Source organism: Sylvia atricapilla, chromosome 4, assembly GCF_009819655.1.
Source record: "Sylvia atricapilla isolate bSylAtr1 chromosome 4, bSylAtr1.pri, whole genome shotgun sequence".
Classification (NCBI taxonomy): Eukaryota; Metazoa; Chordata; class Aves; order Passeriformes; family Sylviidae; genus Sylvia; species Sylvia atricapilla.
The window spans coordinates 20,414,656-20,432,688 of NC_089143.1; the positions used below are offsets into that span (position 1 = coordinate 20,414,656).

An 18,033-nucleotide genomic window follows, 5' to 3' on the forward strand; every position below is an offset into this window, starting at 1 on the left:
GTGGATGTGTGACATCTGCTATGTCAGAAAAGAAAATCTCCAGCGCTGTCCCAAGCCTCCCTCAGGGATCTTTGAGAAATTTTTGTGGAACACAGGAAACCTATCCCTATCCCTGTTTTAATAGGTGGAGAACACTTTGCAGTCAACTACTCTGCACTTCTTGATGCAGAAGAAATGAGGCATGGCAAGGTCTTGACACTGCCTGCAAAGCTAACTTTCAGGAGTTCATCACAGGTATTTTTTTCACAATTTTATTCTGCTATTCACAATTTTTGTAAAAAAAACGCAATCTCCAAGGTTGTTCTTTCCTGCCTAAACAATTGGGCCATCATGTAATGAAATGAAACTCTTAGGCTCTCTGATTGTTTACCATGAATTTATAAATTCATGAATTATTCTTCATAGATTAAGAAGTCCTAGACCTCTTTAAATAAAGTATTTTTGTGTGTTATCTTGTAACCTTTTTTTATACTTTTCATATTTCTCTCCAGTTTATTGATCTGTCCTGGAAATCAGTGTCCCACATATTTACAGGTGTATTCCTGAAGTCTGATCTTGACAGTTTAGCCATTTTTTATAATAAAATAATTTCTTTTAATTGAAAAACAAATTACAGCAGAGGAAAACCTCATTGTTCACAAGAAAGAGATCTTTTAGTATAAGAGTTTTCTGGGTCTGAAAGATTTTTCAGAGAAGCTGAGAAATCTCCATCCTTGCTGATTTTTGAGAACTCTGTTGCATCAGGCTCTGAAACAACTGGTCTAATGCTGGAATTAGCCTGGCTTTGAGTAGGAGATGGGACAAGTAGCTTCTGCCAAAGTAAAAGTTTTCAATTCTTGAATATGGTTTGATGGTTTTTCTGTGTTTTTCATAATTTCATGTAATTACAACCTGCAGCTGTATTTTCATTTCGGTTGCCTTTCTCCTTGGTTTTTTGGAGGAAAAAATGTTCCATGTGGTATGGGAGTGGTACTAAAGTGGTGGAGAGGAAAACTTAAAAATCCCTACTTTTACCATGCTCTGTTTTTTTATGCTGATTGTGGCTCCTGTTCTGTGCATTCTCAGTCAATCCAGATTTTATTGGCAAAGAAAAATGTAATGCTTTGTGCATTGGGATATGGGGAGGGTATCCCACAGAGCAGCTGCATCCATGTCTTTTGGTGTTACCCCTAAGTACACTGCATTTTCCTATCAGATTTATTTCATCTTTAAGCTTTATGAGAAGTATAGCTAATCTTCTATTGAGAGTCTCTCTCTAGACTGTTTGCCAGTGGATTCTGCAATTTTTTAAGTACAGGTCATGTTTTGTATCTCTCTCAGAATAAAACACATCTCGTATCATTGACAGCATCATTTACTGTAACAGAAGAAGAAAAGACCAAGGTAAGTTCTATGATTTGGTATTACATTGACTCTCATCAATCTAAAGTAAATTCTAGGAGCTAAGGATGTTCTTGTGTACTCATGTCTCATCATTCAGCTATTGGCTAGTCATACACAAGTTCTGTTTTGTCAGATTTTAAGAAGAAGTAAACAGGACTCAGCTTAAGGGGTCTTTTTTTGTTTTAAATCAGCGATATATAGTATGGAAAAATCTAAAAATGCCATTATGCTCCTTGCCATGTTCTTTCATTTGAAGAATCGTCCAAGCACAGGAGACTGTGATGAGGATTATGATCACTTGCTGCTGTGCCTAACCACCTTGAGAAAGCTTTTTGTTTTTCCAAAAAGGTAAAGATATCCTCCACCAATTGAGGAAAGGTTTCTGTATGATGCTGATACTCAAGTCTGAGAAATAAAACTGCAGAAAGAGTGGCATAGTTTATGCTGCCTTTCATTTTTTAACTAGTCATTCTTCCACTGTGACTTTCTGTTCTTGGCTTCTGAAATAAGTCTGAAAAGCAGTTTTTTAACAGGCCAAATAAACCTTCAAAATTACACTGATTAGAACAGTATTATGCTTTCTAGATAATTTTTTAATTAAAAAACACTCTACTTCATCCATCAGTTTCATTGCGAGAGTAATCCCTTCACCAACCTTGTATTTCTCCCCCAGCCTCTCATTAACTTGACAGGCTGCTGTTGCAAGGGGTTATTTTTGAAGAAGCTGTGGCTTGGTTGGCAAAAATATTTGGATTATTTGTGTTCAGGCAGAAGCAAACAGTTTGTTTCACCATACAACATTTTTGCCATGGCTGGCACGTGGATAGGGCTTGCCTGAATAGGTCTTGAGGACTAGACCGCTCATTCCTTCCATGGACCTGTCCCATGAGTTTCTCTCTGCCTTTAGAATAAGTAATCTGTTTGGAGAATTGGGCACAGATGCCTCTTGTTCCAGTATTCTCTTCTGCTGGAGATCTCTGCCTTCTCAGCTTTTATTATTGGAATAAATACACGTCTAGATGTGTATCTTTCTCGTAATTGAAGATCAAGTGCTCATTCTGTTAAAGCCATGATTAAACATGATGTGAAGTAAAACTATACCTAAGCTAGAGAACTCATTGTCCCTGGATAAAGATCTAGTAATATTTAAAAAGATTGGACATTTTTATAGCTAAGAATTACAAATGGACTTGCCATAAATCTATTTTTTGCAAACTATTAGAGGTGTAAACCGTGAAGGAGCTGACTGGGTTAGAAAAATAACTTCATGAATGTTTTTTGTAAAATTCAGTGTAAATTGATTTGCAGCAGTTGCTGATGTCTTAAGCCAAGACTATAAGCTACACTGGTCTCAACAGACCATGAAAATTTCTGCAATCTGTTATTATATATAAAACCTTTTTAGTGTGCTTATTATTTTTTCCAATTTGAATTTGATAGTTAGACCTCAAAAAGTTCTTGTGAACTATTCCATAGGTAGGTAAAATTACCTCAGCTGCATTTGAACTTAATAAATGAACAGGCTTTGTAACAAAAATGTGTGGTAAAGATGTGTAGAAAATACCATAAATTTTAGAAAAATAAACCTGAGAAATTATTTAACACGTCATGTTTCTTATGCATAATATTTGACTTTGGGATGTGGCCAAGCATAAGGTGTTTTGGAATGAAAGCAGTTTGAGCAAGGAAATTAGGATTAGCTGGAGAAGGTGTGATTCATTTTATTGCATTCATATTGTCAATTGTCTTAAATGCTCTCCATCTTGGATTTATTTATTAAAAATAATTGCTTAAGCCTGTTCATGGCTATGTTAAAGCCAGTGCACATATGTGACTAAGTGGACAGTAGATGTTTACTTTGAGAATGACAAATGAAGAATTAATTACGTAGTCATGGCAGTGTCATGCTACGTTGGTCCCATCAGCTTTCACATGATTTGCTTGAATACTTAGATAGTATGCAGTTCCCTAAAGTTTTACAAACCCTGTGGATTTCTCTTCTATGCCACTGGAAGAAAGCTCTTGGTTGCCTGGAACAAGGTAATTTTGTGGGTTATGAAAAAAATATGGATATTGCTGAGTGTCCATGCCAGATATCATCCCACAGTGCTTCAGGGCCTGTGAGTACTTTGTGCCTCTGCCCTTGGCTGGGGGAGTCTGGTGCTGAATGGGTCACTGGTGAAAAGAGAAGTTCTCCCATTGAAGCATGTTGCATGAGAGATGATAAAAATTTCATTACACTGATTTTTATGAGGCTTTCTTCCCTCAGCATCATGCAAAGCAGTGGGAGCACTTGAAAGAAACTTGCACCTGCAATGCCTCTTCCTGCTCTGGGGATGGTTTTAGAGGTTTGCTTAAGGAATGGCTTTTGAGGCCTGCTGATGTGTCTGTGGTTTGAAAGTTGATCTGCAGGGCTAACACTGGTCTTAAAGTGAGCCAGGGCTCTGGAATCTCCCCTGCACCATCCACTGTGGTGCTTTCAGATGGTGTTAAGCACCTGCTGTGTTCTGCTTGGACTGACAGCCTCCCCAATGACATTGAATGGCCTTCCATTTTCTTTAGGGATAAAAGCACAGACAAAGTGCCTGCCCTCATGCAGACTAATTGTCCCATCATGGGGCTCTCCTTTTACTTAGCACAGAGTCATTCTGGTAGCCAGTGCTTTTTCTTCACCATAGTTCAGGAGGCTCTTTCGAGCTTCACTGAATCCATAGCCTCACCAGATCATTGCTTTCCCCAGAAGCCTAGAGAGATCCTTAAATTTCAGAGAGTGCATGGAAATTAGACAAATGCAAGTGGGTTCAGACAAAATAATGAAGTGGCTTCAAAGCAGTGTTTTTTCCCTAAGTGTTGTCTATGGCATCTCTTGTTCCCTGAAAGTGGAAGATCTCAGTCAGAGTCTGGATGTGACAGAGATGTTAAATTGCAATACATTATTTTCATATTGTGGGCCATGTTTGAATATTCTTTCCTATACAGAATTACCATTGACTCTATGGAATGCTGTCAGGTTTCTGCTCCAAGAAAAAAAAAACTCCAGTTTGCAAGCAGCATGTTAATTATTTACAGTTCCTAGCCCCAGTAGAGTGATCAGTTTATGGTGAAACATTATACTAATAGCTGTACTATGTTTTTCACTGAAAGATCTCATAGAACTAAACAAACACTGAATTAACTTTTGCTACATAGAGCATGAAGTAAAAATTAATTTTTAATGCAATTCAATTTAAAGATTAAGTTAAGAGCTAAAGTGAAAGGTCTACAAAGTTATTTGGCTCATGGTTCCAAGTACTCCTGCCAGCCTTTTCTGACTCAGGCTAATGCAGAATCTGCAAGGTTGCACAGATTGTGGGAGTGTCAGTTGCGTGTTTATTTTGAACTCATATTGGTACTTTCTCCTTATGGTATTTACTCAGTTACACTGAATCAAGAAATGGCCATTAATTAAAGTAGCCAACATCTGACTGACTTTCCAGAGCCTATGAGCAACATCAAATGCCAGCAATTTCAATGAGACTTCTTAGAAAAGTGGCAACTTTGGAAAATAGGCTATTAAGTACAGGGCACCCAAAAGCCATTGCAAAAAAATTCAGTCTGTGGAGTTCTCTTGCTTGAATTACGCAGGAATTTGGACAAGGTGAACATAGCAAACTGCTGACTAGGAAACTTACTGAAAATACACACTTGTTTGAAAATATTCATTAAGATGTAGTAATAACATAATGCTGAGAAATCCTGAAGTTGTGTGAAGCCATTTAAAAATAATTTTCTCTTTTCTTACAGTTAGTCTTTGAATTACAGTTATAATCTGATCTTTATATATATTTAAAATAAAATTTTAATTAAATGATCTTTTGATTTCAGATTTTATACAACCATGCCATCAGTGCATCAGGGTTCTTCATTGCTTTCTTTGTTTCCCTTGTGTTGACGTGTGCTGTCTTTTTCATGATGTACCGAACGCAAATATTAAAATGGAGTTTCTGTAGTAAAAACCAGGTGAGTTGTACTGTCTGTCAGGGTAGGTTATTTTCTTTTTTTCACTGATCATATGTGGTGATATAACTTGCTAACTAAGATTGTCTGGAGAGTTTTTGAAGGTGAATAAAAAGCCACCAAGTGATGGATTTGGCTCACAGCTAATGTAATCTCTACAGCCTCTAAACTTTAGTGCAATCAGATTAAGAGGTAAGAATAATATCCTGATCAAAAAAACTGCTGTCATGTAAAAACTGCGGATGTTGGCTCTAGATCAGAGGGGGATTACCTTTTGCTTGTTTCTTTCTGAATTCCTCTCTTCCTCCCCTCTGTCCCACAGAATTAAAAGCAGTATGTCTCTGGGTTATAAGTTGCCAAGGGAGTAGACAACTTATCTTCAACACAGCAACTTGGGTGCAAATGTCTTTTCGGATTATTAGGAATAGAGATTTGAATTTTGGTCTTAGTTTCTTCAATGTACAATAATATCTTCAGTGATTAAGCAAAACAGATGGAATTGAGGATGAAGTATTTTCATTGTTCTGTGGCACTTTGAAGAAAGTATTTCAGTAAATATTGGACCAGAGAAAGAAAATACGGAATCTGATAAATATTAATAAAGTTGGTGCAATTCCAGCCATTCCTTCTATTAATATTTTTTTTATGTATTTATGTAAAGTATAACAACTTCATTGGGAGGGAGGTAGAGACCTTAGTGAGAATATTACAGTGATTGGAGCAGTCCTAAGAGAGGTATGCTGAGAGGATTGAATCCCTTGTCTTCCAAAAGGGTGGTGGGTCTCTCATCCCCCGGACTGACCAGAGTAACTCACAAATCACTTACAGCCTTTCTGCGATTGAAAATTACACCATCAGTAACTTTTATTTAGTTTAGGACCGAAAAATTAATATCTTTAAATAAAAAGATGTGATTTGTTTCTTTTTACAAAAGAAATAGTGACAATCAATTAGTTAAAAAGGTCCAGCTTGGTCTAGTATCAGATGTTTATAGAGGGGTTTTTACACAATATTTTTAGCCTTCAATCCGAAGTCTCTATGAACTGAGCCACTTACATCATGGATAGGATTAATTTTTCCATGTTGTTCACCTAATAATACTGTAATGTTACCATATGTAATTTGTATACAATGGCAGTTTTTTAAAAAAATTACCTAGAAAGTTTGAAGTGGAAGACAGCTTCCTAGATGACTTTCACAAGTATTCTGTGTTCTCCATTTCTTCATCTGTATTCCAGATCAGTTATAGACTAAAAAAGACCAGTCTGAAATAAAAGTAATTTGATTTCAGATACATATCTGAACTGCACAACATCTTTATACTCTTTCCAGCTTTAGAGTTTGATGATAAGTAGAAACCTTCTCACCCAGAGTTAAACTGCAATAAAATTATGCAATTTTTTATAATCTAAAGTTTGCTACTTTTTCTCCCCCCCCCCTTTTTTTTTTATTTTTTAGGAAATACAACCTGATCTCAGCCAAAATCACAAACTGGAGCATTCTCAATTTAATTCAGGTGATCTCTTTAGTGAAGATATAATTATGAATGACCAAATCATTGATATTCTGTTCTTTGAAGAACCTGGGAACATGCTTCAGGCTCTAGAAGAGTAAGAATTCACTGCTATTACATCACATTTATTATTTTCATCAACAGCCAAACCTTTGAATATGTTTTGAGTATCTCCTCTTTATTGATTTTTTATAGTGTCTGTTTACACATATTACGGCACTATAGGCTTTTGAACTGTTTTAAACAAGCATCTATGGGAACAGAAAGCCATCATATTTCATATTGATTCACTTGTAGAAGTCATTACTCCATCTAAGCCTTAGACATGCAAGTTTTCCAATCCAAATTAACACCTTGCTTTGTCTCTCTATGGTTCACTACGTGAAGGGAAACTTCTTGGTGTGCAAGAAAATATCGAAACACGGTATTCTGCTGTTGCTTAACACATTCTACTTTCAAATGGGTGGCTTTTGTCCTAGAAAAGAAAGCCCCTACTGAGTTCCAGCATTACTGTTCAGCGTCATTGAAAACAGCTGCATCAGTCTAAGGGGTGACAGTTTGTGGTGCTGCCAGAAGGATACCGTGTACCTGTGATTGGTGGGACTACTTGCTAGACCCCAGAAATGCTCCGGATACTGTTGAAAGGCTTTTGACAGAAAGATGCCACTGTTAAAATTCATCTGTTCTTCAGCTGAATTTTATGAAAAGGTCTTATGTGAGGATGAGCAGATGTTGTTTATACAGTCTTACCATTACCTCCTCGTAAAGTCAGGTTAAAGGCAGTATTATGCAACTATACAATCTGTAGAAGCTGGAAATTTACAGGATCATGGGTGAAATTTTCTTTCTTAAAGGGTAACTAACAACATTATTATTTTTTCCTTTCCCTGATAATTGGAAACTTATCTCTGTAAATTGCACATTGGTTCTTGCTTTTATATCGGTATAGCAACTCGGGCTTTGAGAAAGCTCATCCTGAAAATAATTTTGTGAATATCAAGAAGGACAGGATCAAACATTCTTTTAAACTCACATTAGCATTAATTTATTTCAGGGATAGTTAGTATCTACCTAGGTTGAAAAAAGTTCTGGACTATTTTCAGATACAATATAGATAGAAAGGTAAATATTCTTGCAAACCTTGGAAAGGTTTATTTTTATAACAGGTTTATTTCAAAACCTATAAAACAAGATTTGCATTTTAATTTGAATGTATGTCCAGGGGCTAAAGTTTTTTAATATTTTTATGAAGTTAGTGTATATGTCTCTTGCTTCCCTTTCTTTCCTTAGTTTCTGTTTTCTTTACCTCTGCAGAGGTAGAGAATTGCAGTGGATAAAATAGATGCCCATTAGTCAACACTCACTGACCTGTTTCACTGTCTAAGCTATCTTTTCCTTTTTCCAGGGTGAGGATAGTAGGTAGACCATAAAGGTATCCAGTTATACTAATTCCTGCAATGAAAGCTGATAGAAAGGGTGATAGGTATTCTCAGCCAACCAACATCATCTTGCTTATATGCTAGCTGGGTAATTCCTTCTGCATGTTTTGGTGCAGGTATGTTTCCTTTCTGTCTATGTGACACACATAAAGCTTAGCAGCTTAATTGATAACATCCCGTTCATTGCACTGTCATGGTTGGAATCATCCTGGTCTTACAGATACAAACAAGAAAAATACTCTGAAAAGTAAGAGCCACATGTTGTTTTCTTCTTTTCAACATAAAGCTGTTCTGTCTTTAAGAAGTGACAGTGCCAAATAATTTAGGAGATAGATCAGGAGCATGTATTCAATATTTATGGACAGGGAGAGCTTTGGAGTGCAGACAGCTTGCAGTGTCAGGAGGATTGGCTAGAGAACAAAACATACTTTTAATGTTTCATAAGGAAGTTTCCTGGTTACTCATTTTGTGAATTTTGTCTTAATAAGTCATATCCTTGATGTACATTATGCAGCAAAATAGCTTGGCTTTTATTCTCAGTAGGTTCCTTGCTGTGTATATTACTGAATATTGGCCTCTGGGCAGTGAATACTAATGAGGGGAAGCTATATGATTTGGATATTTGATGTGCACACTAGAAGATCATGTTCCAAAATGTGCGGCTCTGTTTTGTATGTCTATAGGAGAATATGAAGAAAGCTGAACAATTTCGGTTTGTTTCCAGTGTGATGAAGCTTAACCATTCTCATAGTCTCAAAAGATACAGATACGTTAAAGGGAGCTTAATTTCTTTAAATGGCTTTTCACTACTACACCTTTTCTTTTTAATCTTCATTTTGTACAGCTGTATTTCCTTGAGTTTGTCAAAGCTCTAGCTGAATTTAAACCTGCTTGCTGATACGCAATATGTGCTGCCGGTTTTGGTAAATGAGTAAGTAGTATTTGTACATTGCAGCTGATTTTGTCCTGTGGTGGAGGACAGTGAGGCCAATGTAATAGAGAACAGGATCAAACTGTCTCCAAAAAGCCTTGACAGAAAAATAAAAATAATTTACTATAATCTTAGAAGTCCACTTTTTCTTTTAAAATCTAAATTTATTGATGTACATGCCAGTTTGATTTGCTGTGGAGCAAATGTTCTATTTTTTAAACTCTGAATTTAAATGGAAAGTAAGAACCATAGAATCTTAAGGAATTGGAAGGGACCTTAGAAATCCTCTACTTCCAACACCCCCATCATAAGCAAGGACACCTCCCACCAGACCAGGTTGCTCAAGGCCTTATCTAGCCTGGCTTTGAGCACTGCCAGGGATGGGGTATAAATGATCATGTTGTCATAGCACCTAGACTTGAAATTCCTACACAGCAAATGGTGAGAAATAGTTACATGGTCAGTACAAATAAAAATGAGTAGCTAAATTTCTGGGTTTTTTAACTTGGAAAGAGTGTAATTAAAATTTTGGAATTTTTGAAGTGAGAGCATATTCAGTACTCTCTTTTTGTGAAATGTGTACAATGCAGGAATATTACTATAAATAATAATCACATTGGTATAAGATGCAGTGAGTGCTCACAGTATGAACTCCAAACCCTGCCTTTGTAGTTCTGTGTTATGAATGCTGTTAGAAAATTGATGAGTGTGTAAACTATACTTTTTTTTTTCTTCCATCAGAGCTCAAATGTTTAATATATGATAGGAGCCTGTAAGACTGGGGACCTGAAGAAAACAAGCAATTTGAAATTGATGAATACAGATCTTTTTTCATCTTAAAAACGTCACTTTTCTTTTATGTTGGCTAACAGTGAAGTGTTAAGAATTATAAGGGTCAGTTCTGTTGTCTACCTGGTCCAGTTTATCTCATCCAGAAGAGAGCCTCCTTTTGAGAGCTGTGCTGTTCCTGATGCTTTATTATTTATCATTTTTAATGAAGATTGATTTCTCCTACCATTTCTGTCATCTGAATACTCACCCTGCCTGGATAGGTCAGAACAATCTGAGGAGATCATAGCAGAGTTGGAAGCTTCTCAGGCATTAAATGCATAATACATATAGCAATAATGCTTATTTATTATTTTGTTAGTATCCAGGCTGAAGTTGGTGTTTTTGAAATAAGTGGTGAAATGTGCGATGACTTCACCAGAAGCAGAATTGGAATCTTTCATATGCTTTTTTTGCATAGTCACTTTTCTGAGTGGAATAGTGAAATAACCATTTTCTGAACTCTTTTGCAACAGCAGTATTGTAGATAGATGTATTTTTAAAATTGATTTTCTGAAAATCACTGATTTGTCGTATTTCTTATTTTCTGTAAGCAATGCAGAGGTTCTCAATCTTTTGAATGCTGTATTTTTAAAATGTTTTCTAAACAAATAACTGTAAGAATTTCAATACACTACTTTGCTGTGGAGGGTTAAAGGAATTTGATAGGTGAGACTGCTGCCAGATCTAATGCTTAGACTATCAGGTTTTCATGAATCATTGTTTTCTGAAGAGCTTCTGTCTCTCAGGTCATATATATTTATTATATTTTTCAGTTTTTTATTTAATTATTGTTTCTTGGCTGTATATCAGGAATCTTGTTTTTTGTTTTGTCAGCACTCTGACTTCTGGAAAGCTAAACTTAACCTGTGGCTCATCCATGTGAAAGCATCCTTAGGTAGTCCTTATGTACCTTCCTTAGCAATTTCATTTACTGATCTGATGTCTTGTATTCTCTGTGGGCTGCTGTGTGAACTGTGCTGAGTTCACACTTGGCCATGTAAGTGCCACAGGACTGATGGATGAACTCCCCCAGTTGAGAGCTGGCTGCAGGCCAGTACAGCTACTGGTGTATCACAGAGCATCTTCAGGCCTGTGGTAACACAGCCTGGCAGCAGGCAGGGATGAGGGGAAAGCAACACATCCCACTCTGGCACAGAAGGCTGAAGAATTTAGGCTTGGGCAGTCAGTAGTTGTTGTAGGGTATTCAGACCTCATGCCATTGCCTCTGCTTCTACTTTTTTAGTACAATTTGAGTCTCCTGCAAAGGTTTGTGCCTTGTTGTGCTGCAGTTGTGCAAATCCCTACCCTGAAGTGTTTACAGCCTCTGTTGAGACTGGACCCAGCAGAGGACCGTAGAATGCAAAGGAAGGAAAAAGAAGGGAGGTGTTGAAGGGAGGAAGGTATGGGGCTGCACAGAGGGGTCACATTGGCATGGTACTTTAAAGAACTACCAACAAAACACAACAATGAACTAAACAGACAAAAAAACAGAAAAAAATAAAATACAGCCCAGCTTCCTGATACTGTATTACTAACCCATCAGTAAATGGATAATTTGTGAAGCAAACCACATCAGCAGCTTTTGAAGACCTCTAATACTCATTATGCTCGAATTGGCTTTCTTTGCTTACTGTGACTAAAGCCAGCACTGCAGGAACTGCTGTTTTTGTGATTCTTCTTGTCTGACTCTTTCTCCATCTTCACTCCTCTGAAGTATTACAAGGCAGCATGGACCATAATGCCTGGATGTTGTTCTCCCATTTCCTTCCTCGGGGCAGCTGTCCCATCTTCAATGTGACTGTGGGTACAGGACACGTGCTGCTCTGGCTGTAACAGTGGGTGCTACTGGGCTGGGGTGCTTTCTGTCTGTCCCTGTCCTTCCCTCTTCCCATTCCCCTCTCCATCAGGAGGTGGTGCAGCTGCTGTGCCTTGGGGTTCCAAGTCACTGCTAAAGTGGGAACAGGGGCTCTCAATTACTTAATTACATGCTTTTCAGGAGGCTTGTGTATTTGAAGCAATACTTTTACAGAAACAGCTACCAGGGAGCTCCAATCTCCTCTGGATACTCTTGTAATATGTGTGCTACTGATTAGCTTCCATTGGTAAAGGAGAGATGAGCCTTCTGAGAATGACAGGCTTTTCTGTTTTGATGAGAAATTGTCACCAAAGGGGAATTTGTTTAATACTTCTCTCCCTTCTCACAACTTCAGAAAGTTGTATCACAGTAGTTTCTTATCTTCATAAATTCAGAATTAGTTTTAAAAATGTGTTTGAAACACATTAATTATTTTTAGAACTGTTAAATTCAGCAGCTATTAGTTCTCCTGTTGAAAAAATCTCTCAGTGGGCCTGTAATTTGAATAATTACACTTAAAGACACAATTACTTGGTAGTTAATTAGTGGTTTCTTTTTTTTGTAGTATGTTGTGAGGTTTTTTTGTGGTGGATTTTTTTTTTAATTAACTGTAGTTGCTTTCCTGACCCCAGCTGCTTTCCTGTGTTCTTTCATTAGGTCTATGGAGGACATCAGTTGCTCAGGCACTCTCCCTGCTTCTCTGTGTTTGGCATCTGGGATTCTCCCCTTCCAGATCTCTCTGACAGATTTTTAAAACGTCTTTCTCTTTAAGTGAGTGGAAAAGCTTTACACTTGCTGTTTGAAGTTTCATTTTCTATGTGTCTGTTCACCTCTCCTTCCTCCATCCTTTTGTGCCACCTGTCTTCTGTACTGTCCTCATCTTTTCTCTGCATGCTTTGTCCAACCAAAGTTTTCATCTTTTTTATCAATAGATTGCCAACAGCTACCTGTACTTCATTAGCTTTCATGTTTCTGTGATGCTGAATATGCTCAGGAAGTGAGGCAAGACCTTTTAACATCAATTGCTGTTACAAGCAGAGTGCAGAGCATTTAAAGCAAACTATTAAATGTACCTTGGCTTGAGGAGACAGTGTCAGGCTAGAATTTTTTTCCCTGTGTGACATGAAGCATTTAATCTGGTTGATTGTAAACATTGTTCTTCTGAGGGACTTGAATGAAACCAAATTAAAGCATTTGGTTTATTTTAGGTACAGGATTCCTGTGATTTACTGGCTGTTGGTATGATGCAGCATGCTAGGAGTGCCCTCAACCTCTCTGTTTTGAGTAAAGAGCTTGAAGCAAGGTTTCTGATGTGTGTGATGAACTTGTCTTATTTCTGCTGGCTGCTGTGTGAAGATCATGGACCAGAAGTAGAGATATCACAAGGAAGGGAGCTTTCAAGTGTTTACAGACACAACCTTTCTTCAGTTGCCACTGCCAAAAGGTGATGGTGTGGCTGCTATCTTTGAAGATATGACCTGAAAGAGCTGTGGCTTGTAATTACTTTTTTCTCTGCTGTTACCCTGGGTGTGGTGGGACAGTTCATAAACTTCTTTTCCATTGCCTTCTTCATCAATGTGCTGTCAGGAAAATGATGAGTGTGAGTTGCAGGTTAAATACACCTGAGATCATAAGACCCTCATTATTCACTTGCTGACACGCCAGCATCAGGTGATTATTATCATTGTTCCTCCTGCATTTTGCATTGTGTGGAGTTACTGGGGTTCTGTAGTTCTCCTTGAGGGTGAAAAAGAGCACAGGAATCTGGCTTGAAATGGAATCAGGTTGAGTCTATAATGACTTGCAGCAAGTAGGAAGAAGTGCTCTGGGAAGACTGAGGGAAAGAAGCAAATGTTCAGATGGTGTTTCATTTTGGTTTTCATTCTTGGGATCACTGATGAAGAGTGGAAAAGTAACAGGGAGGTAGGTGAGGAATAACAGTAATCTTCTTTGAAACATGCTTTAAAAAAAACCCTGTATTTGTGATAAGGAATAAATTATGTGTTATGAACTATGTAACAATGTGGTAGAGCTGTGAAGTGTTACTTTCCAGGGAGAGAGATGGGAATTCAGTCTTTCATGTCTCAGTAACAAAGGGTTAGTAGGTGCTTGGGGGACCATCTATCATTGCATGCTTGAAGAACAGAAAAATAATGACTAAGGAACTTGTTGTTCTGGCAAACAAGGAGAGTTGAAAGCTGTAACTAATAAAATTCTGAGGTTGAGGTTACCATTTTTTTGAGAAATTATCTAGCAGAACAATTGATTAAAATGTTTAGTTCTTTGTTAGGGGATGCTTGAAAACCAGGATGTTTCTCTCAATTAAATTAGAGCTGCTAAACTTAAAGCAGGAAGTAAAACAGAAAAATAACTCTGGTGGCTTGGATTTTACAGGCTAATAATGAATTGGTGAATCTGTGACAGAAAGCTTCCTACCACTGCCTCACAGTCATTAGAGAAATACTATAGCATAAAATTCCCATTCTCTGAATCCTTGTTTTTGTTTAAGTACATTTACACAACTCTGAAACACTTCTTTTTTCAAGTTGTCACAAGCTGCTTGATAATAGCTGACTGTGTCAGCAAAAGAGACTATAAACCAAATTATTTAAGGGAAAACACACATCTATATCTGCTGTGTTACTTCAGCATCCTGTTACCTTGATCCTGCCATCACCTGCCCTCTGTCCTGAAGTAGGAAGGACTCTTCCCTGGGACCAGTGCCCTGAGGTACTTTGCCATGAATGTAGGTGAATGTTACATAAGAAAGCTATGTACCTCCAGCTTCAGTGTCCATCTGTTGACACGATAGAGAAGCTGGATGTTTGTGTTGCCTTAGGTCCCTAAGCGAATATATAGTGAATATTAGCTTTTTCAGGGTTCAATGGCAGGGATTTCTGTTCCTGCATATGAGGAAGAAGGGGTAAAATGGAGGAGGTTCAGTAGCTGCAACCAACCAGCCAGCCCTGCAGCAGATCACTAAGATGAGGACAGCAGTTACCAGTGTGTTTCTGTGGTTTTGAGAAATCACAATGAAATCAGTCTGTGGTAAATGATTGCATTCCAAAGCTAGTCTCCCAAATAACTTCAAGCATTTGAGTTATTAAAAGAAAATTCCATCCCTTCAATTTCAAGATAGGGAGAATACATCTCTTGTGCCATCAGGGAGGCAGTGATGATATGTCAGTGGTTTACTTTTAATTAAACTTTGCTTGCTTACATAAGGAAAGTTTGACAAAAAGAACAAAGTGGTTTTAGATTTGCATGCCTTCATTGATACAATTCTGAATGTAGTATCATTCCACGCTCTTGCAAATCCTACTGAGATCTTTACTATGGATTTGAAATTTCTTCTGAGATTTTTTTGTGGAAAAATTAGACCAGTAATTTAGCCTAAGCAAAAAATTGAATAGGTTTAGTATAATATACTTCTAAAAGTATATTTTGTAGGTCACAAAGAAATGAATGTATATATGGTCCACACACGGAAGAATACAGCATTGTGTATTCATGTACTTTGACATGCAGGAGCAAAACCCACTGGATTTTTCAGTGTGGAATTGAGTTCAGGTGTAGAATTTAGAGTAGTTATATGTATTATATGTTAATTTTATGTGTTATATGTTACAGTATTGTATATGAAATGAGAATAATTATAATTCAAATTTAACTCTAAAGATAAATGAGAAGGTATTTATATACAACATGACATACTGCATTTTCTGAAAGCTCTTGTATTTCCATCTGGTTTTAATCTCTTTTCTAGAACTCTATTAATGTTCATGAGAAACAGATACCAGCTATTTTATTTGTATCAGCACTTAATTGAAACTATCCCTTCTTCCCTGCAGAGAAGGGAGTACACCAGCCATGAATATGAAACAGTGATATATCAATCTAGATGGGTCAGTGAGTTTAGAACTATAATACAAAGTCAGTAAAATTTATAATCTATTCAGGTGTCCATTTGATCTGCTTCCCAAGAGAGATAGTGGGGGTTTTTCTGGGAGGGGGTCAGACATTTCTATTGGCTTTTGTCTGAGGGACTGTTTTGAGTATTAGTAAAGAAAAGATTTTCCTTCTTCTGTCTGAAATGGAAGTATGCACATTAAAGTTGCTGTAGTAGAAATTGACTCACCCTGCTGTCTAATGAATGATTACTATCATGATTAATAAACTAATATACTATGATATTCCTGCATATCGCTGACTGCCATTTTATTAGCCAGTATTGAGTGAATGCTAGATACAATTTAGAGACTGAATGCTCTAGATACAAGGATCTTGTTTCCGGATAGAAATTTCCCATAATCTGTGATTTCTATTTCTAACTGTCCCAATTACCTTTGTACAGTTTGGAGGTTGCCAGCCTGACACGGGCAGATGCTGATCTGGAGGCCAATCGAACACAGATCTGTAAGGAAGTGATTGCTATGATGTTGAAGAACATGGTCTTAAATCACAGCCTCTTTCCTCATGTGGAGAAGAAGATAAGTTCAGTTTTTGAAAAGCGGTTTCTTGCAATGGAGAAAGAGATTCAAGAGGAGTATGAAAGGAAGATGGTGGCTTTAACAGCTGAATGTAATCTGGAAACGAGGAAGATAATGGAGGCTCAATGCCAAAAAGCAAGAGCTGCAAATGAAGAGACTGAGGAATTAATGAAGAAAATTAATGAAAAGGTAAATCTGGTTTTAAATCAAGATATTTTGTATCATATGGAGTTTTATGGCAAAAGTTTCTCTTTTAGACTAGAACAGCTTAGTTATCCTCCTAGAAGAGTAAAGATAAATATCTACAAATAAGTATGTTCAAAAATTCAGATGTCATAATTAGGGTAGTTGTTATTAAGAAATTGTGTTTAATTCACCAGAAGATGAATTTTCCTCAAGACAATCTGTGACATCTGAAAACAAAGGGTTATCATTACCTTGTTTGTTTTGGAGTTTTTTTATAATGACTTATACTATTGCAAAGTGGTGTATTTTTATTTACTGTATTTTACTGCAGCGCTTTCTGTGATTTCAGACACTGTGTGAAGTATTTTGCACATTTAGAGCAGAACAGATTCCCTGCGTCATAAAGCTTCCAATATTTAAATTCTATTTTTGAAGGAAATCAGAATATAAGCACAATCAAAGCCTGATTTCCCTCTGAAATGAGTGAAGGCAAACAGAACAATCTGTATTTTAGAGAGAATAAGGAGTGGACTTCTCTTGGAAATAGCCTCTTTGTAATAAATAAAGAACTGAAATCAGAGTATGATTCCTTACAATGCTCCAGCCTTCCATGTCTTTTTTCAAGTATATTGAATGTTTACAATAAAACTAATTCCTCTCTGCTTCTCCTTAATTATTATTTTTAACAACTTCCTGTGGCTTAGAAGGATTCTAGTAAGTTTTGAATATTTCATCCCTGAAAACTTAAAATGCCCAAATGCCCAAATTGATGTTTCATGTTTGTCTGGTAAGAGGGTGACTTGTGGGAACAAATAGTGCAATTTGTTAAATGCTAGTGAGGCTTTGCTTCTGGGCCGCAAATGGCATTTGATATCACACCCTGAAATTGTTAAGGTCTTTTATGACAATTCATGATTAAAGTTTTGACACAAGCAGGTTGTGTTTTTTTTTTTTTTTTTTTTTTTTTTTTTTTTTTTTTTTTTTTTTTTTTTTTTCTGAGTGTGACCCTTTAAAGCTACTCCAGTATGTAGAGGCTCTCAGGAAGAACTTTGTTTTATCAGGTTGTTGCATAGAGAAAATTAATGGCACAAGGCTAGTGAGGCGCTAGAATTTCTTTGATGTTTCCAGGTGACTTTTAAATTGTGACTCTGTGTAGCTTTCCATGCCTGTCCTGAACTAGAGATGCTAGAAACACAGGAGGTGAGAAGGAAGAGATACTTGTGGACACCTTCTTAAGCATGAGGTGAACTGTACTCTGCAGGAGACTTTTTCCTTCTGTTGGATATAGAAGGAGCATAGACCTCACTGAGATAAGTCCTTTGCAGAGAGAAGGGCCTGACTGATACTCAGTGTGTGAACCCACACTAAATATACTCTCAGGAAAGTGGCTTTGCTTTGTAAGAAATGTA

General features: G+C 37.1%; 1 protein-coding gene across 1 annotated transcript in view; it reads left to right on the forward strand.

Annotated features, from left to right (window-relative positions):
• The window catches only part of EVC2 (EvC ciliary complex subunit 2), a 62,832-nt gene that overhangs the window by 17,341 nt on the left and 27,458 nt on the right, over positions 1–18,033 (forward strand). Inside the window, exons 6-10 of the mRNA XM_066317248.1 lie at positions 125–234; positions 1,321–1,383; positions 5,248–5,382; positions 6,838–6,989; positions 16,303–16,627. Coding sequence (XP_066173345.1) covers positions 125–234; positions 1,321–1,383; positions 5,248–5,382; positions 6,838–6,989; positions 16,303–16,627 — 785 coding nt within the window. The remainder of the gene's footprint in view (positions 1–124; positions 235–1,320; positions 1,384–5,247; positions 5,383–6,837; positions 6,990–16,302; positions 16,628–18,033) is intronic.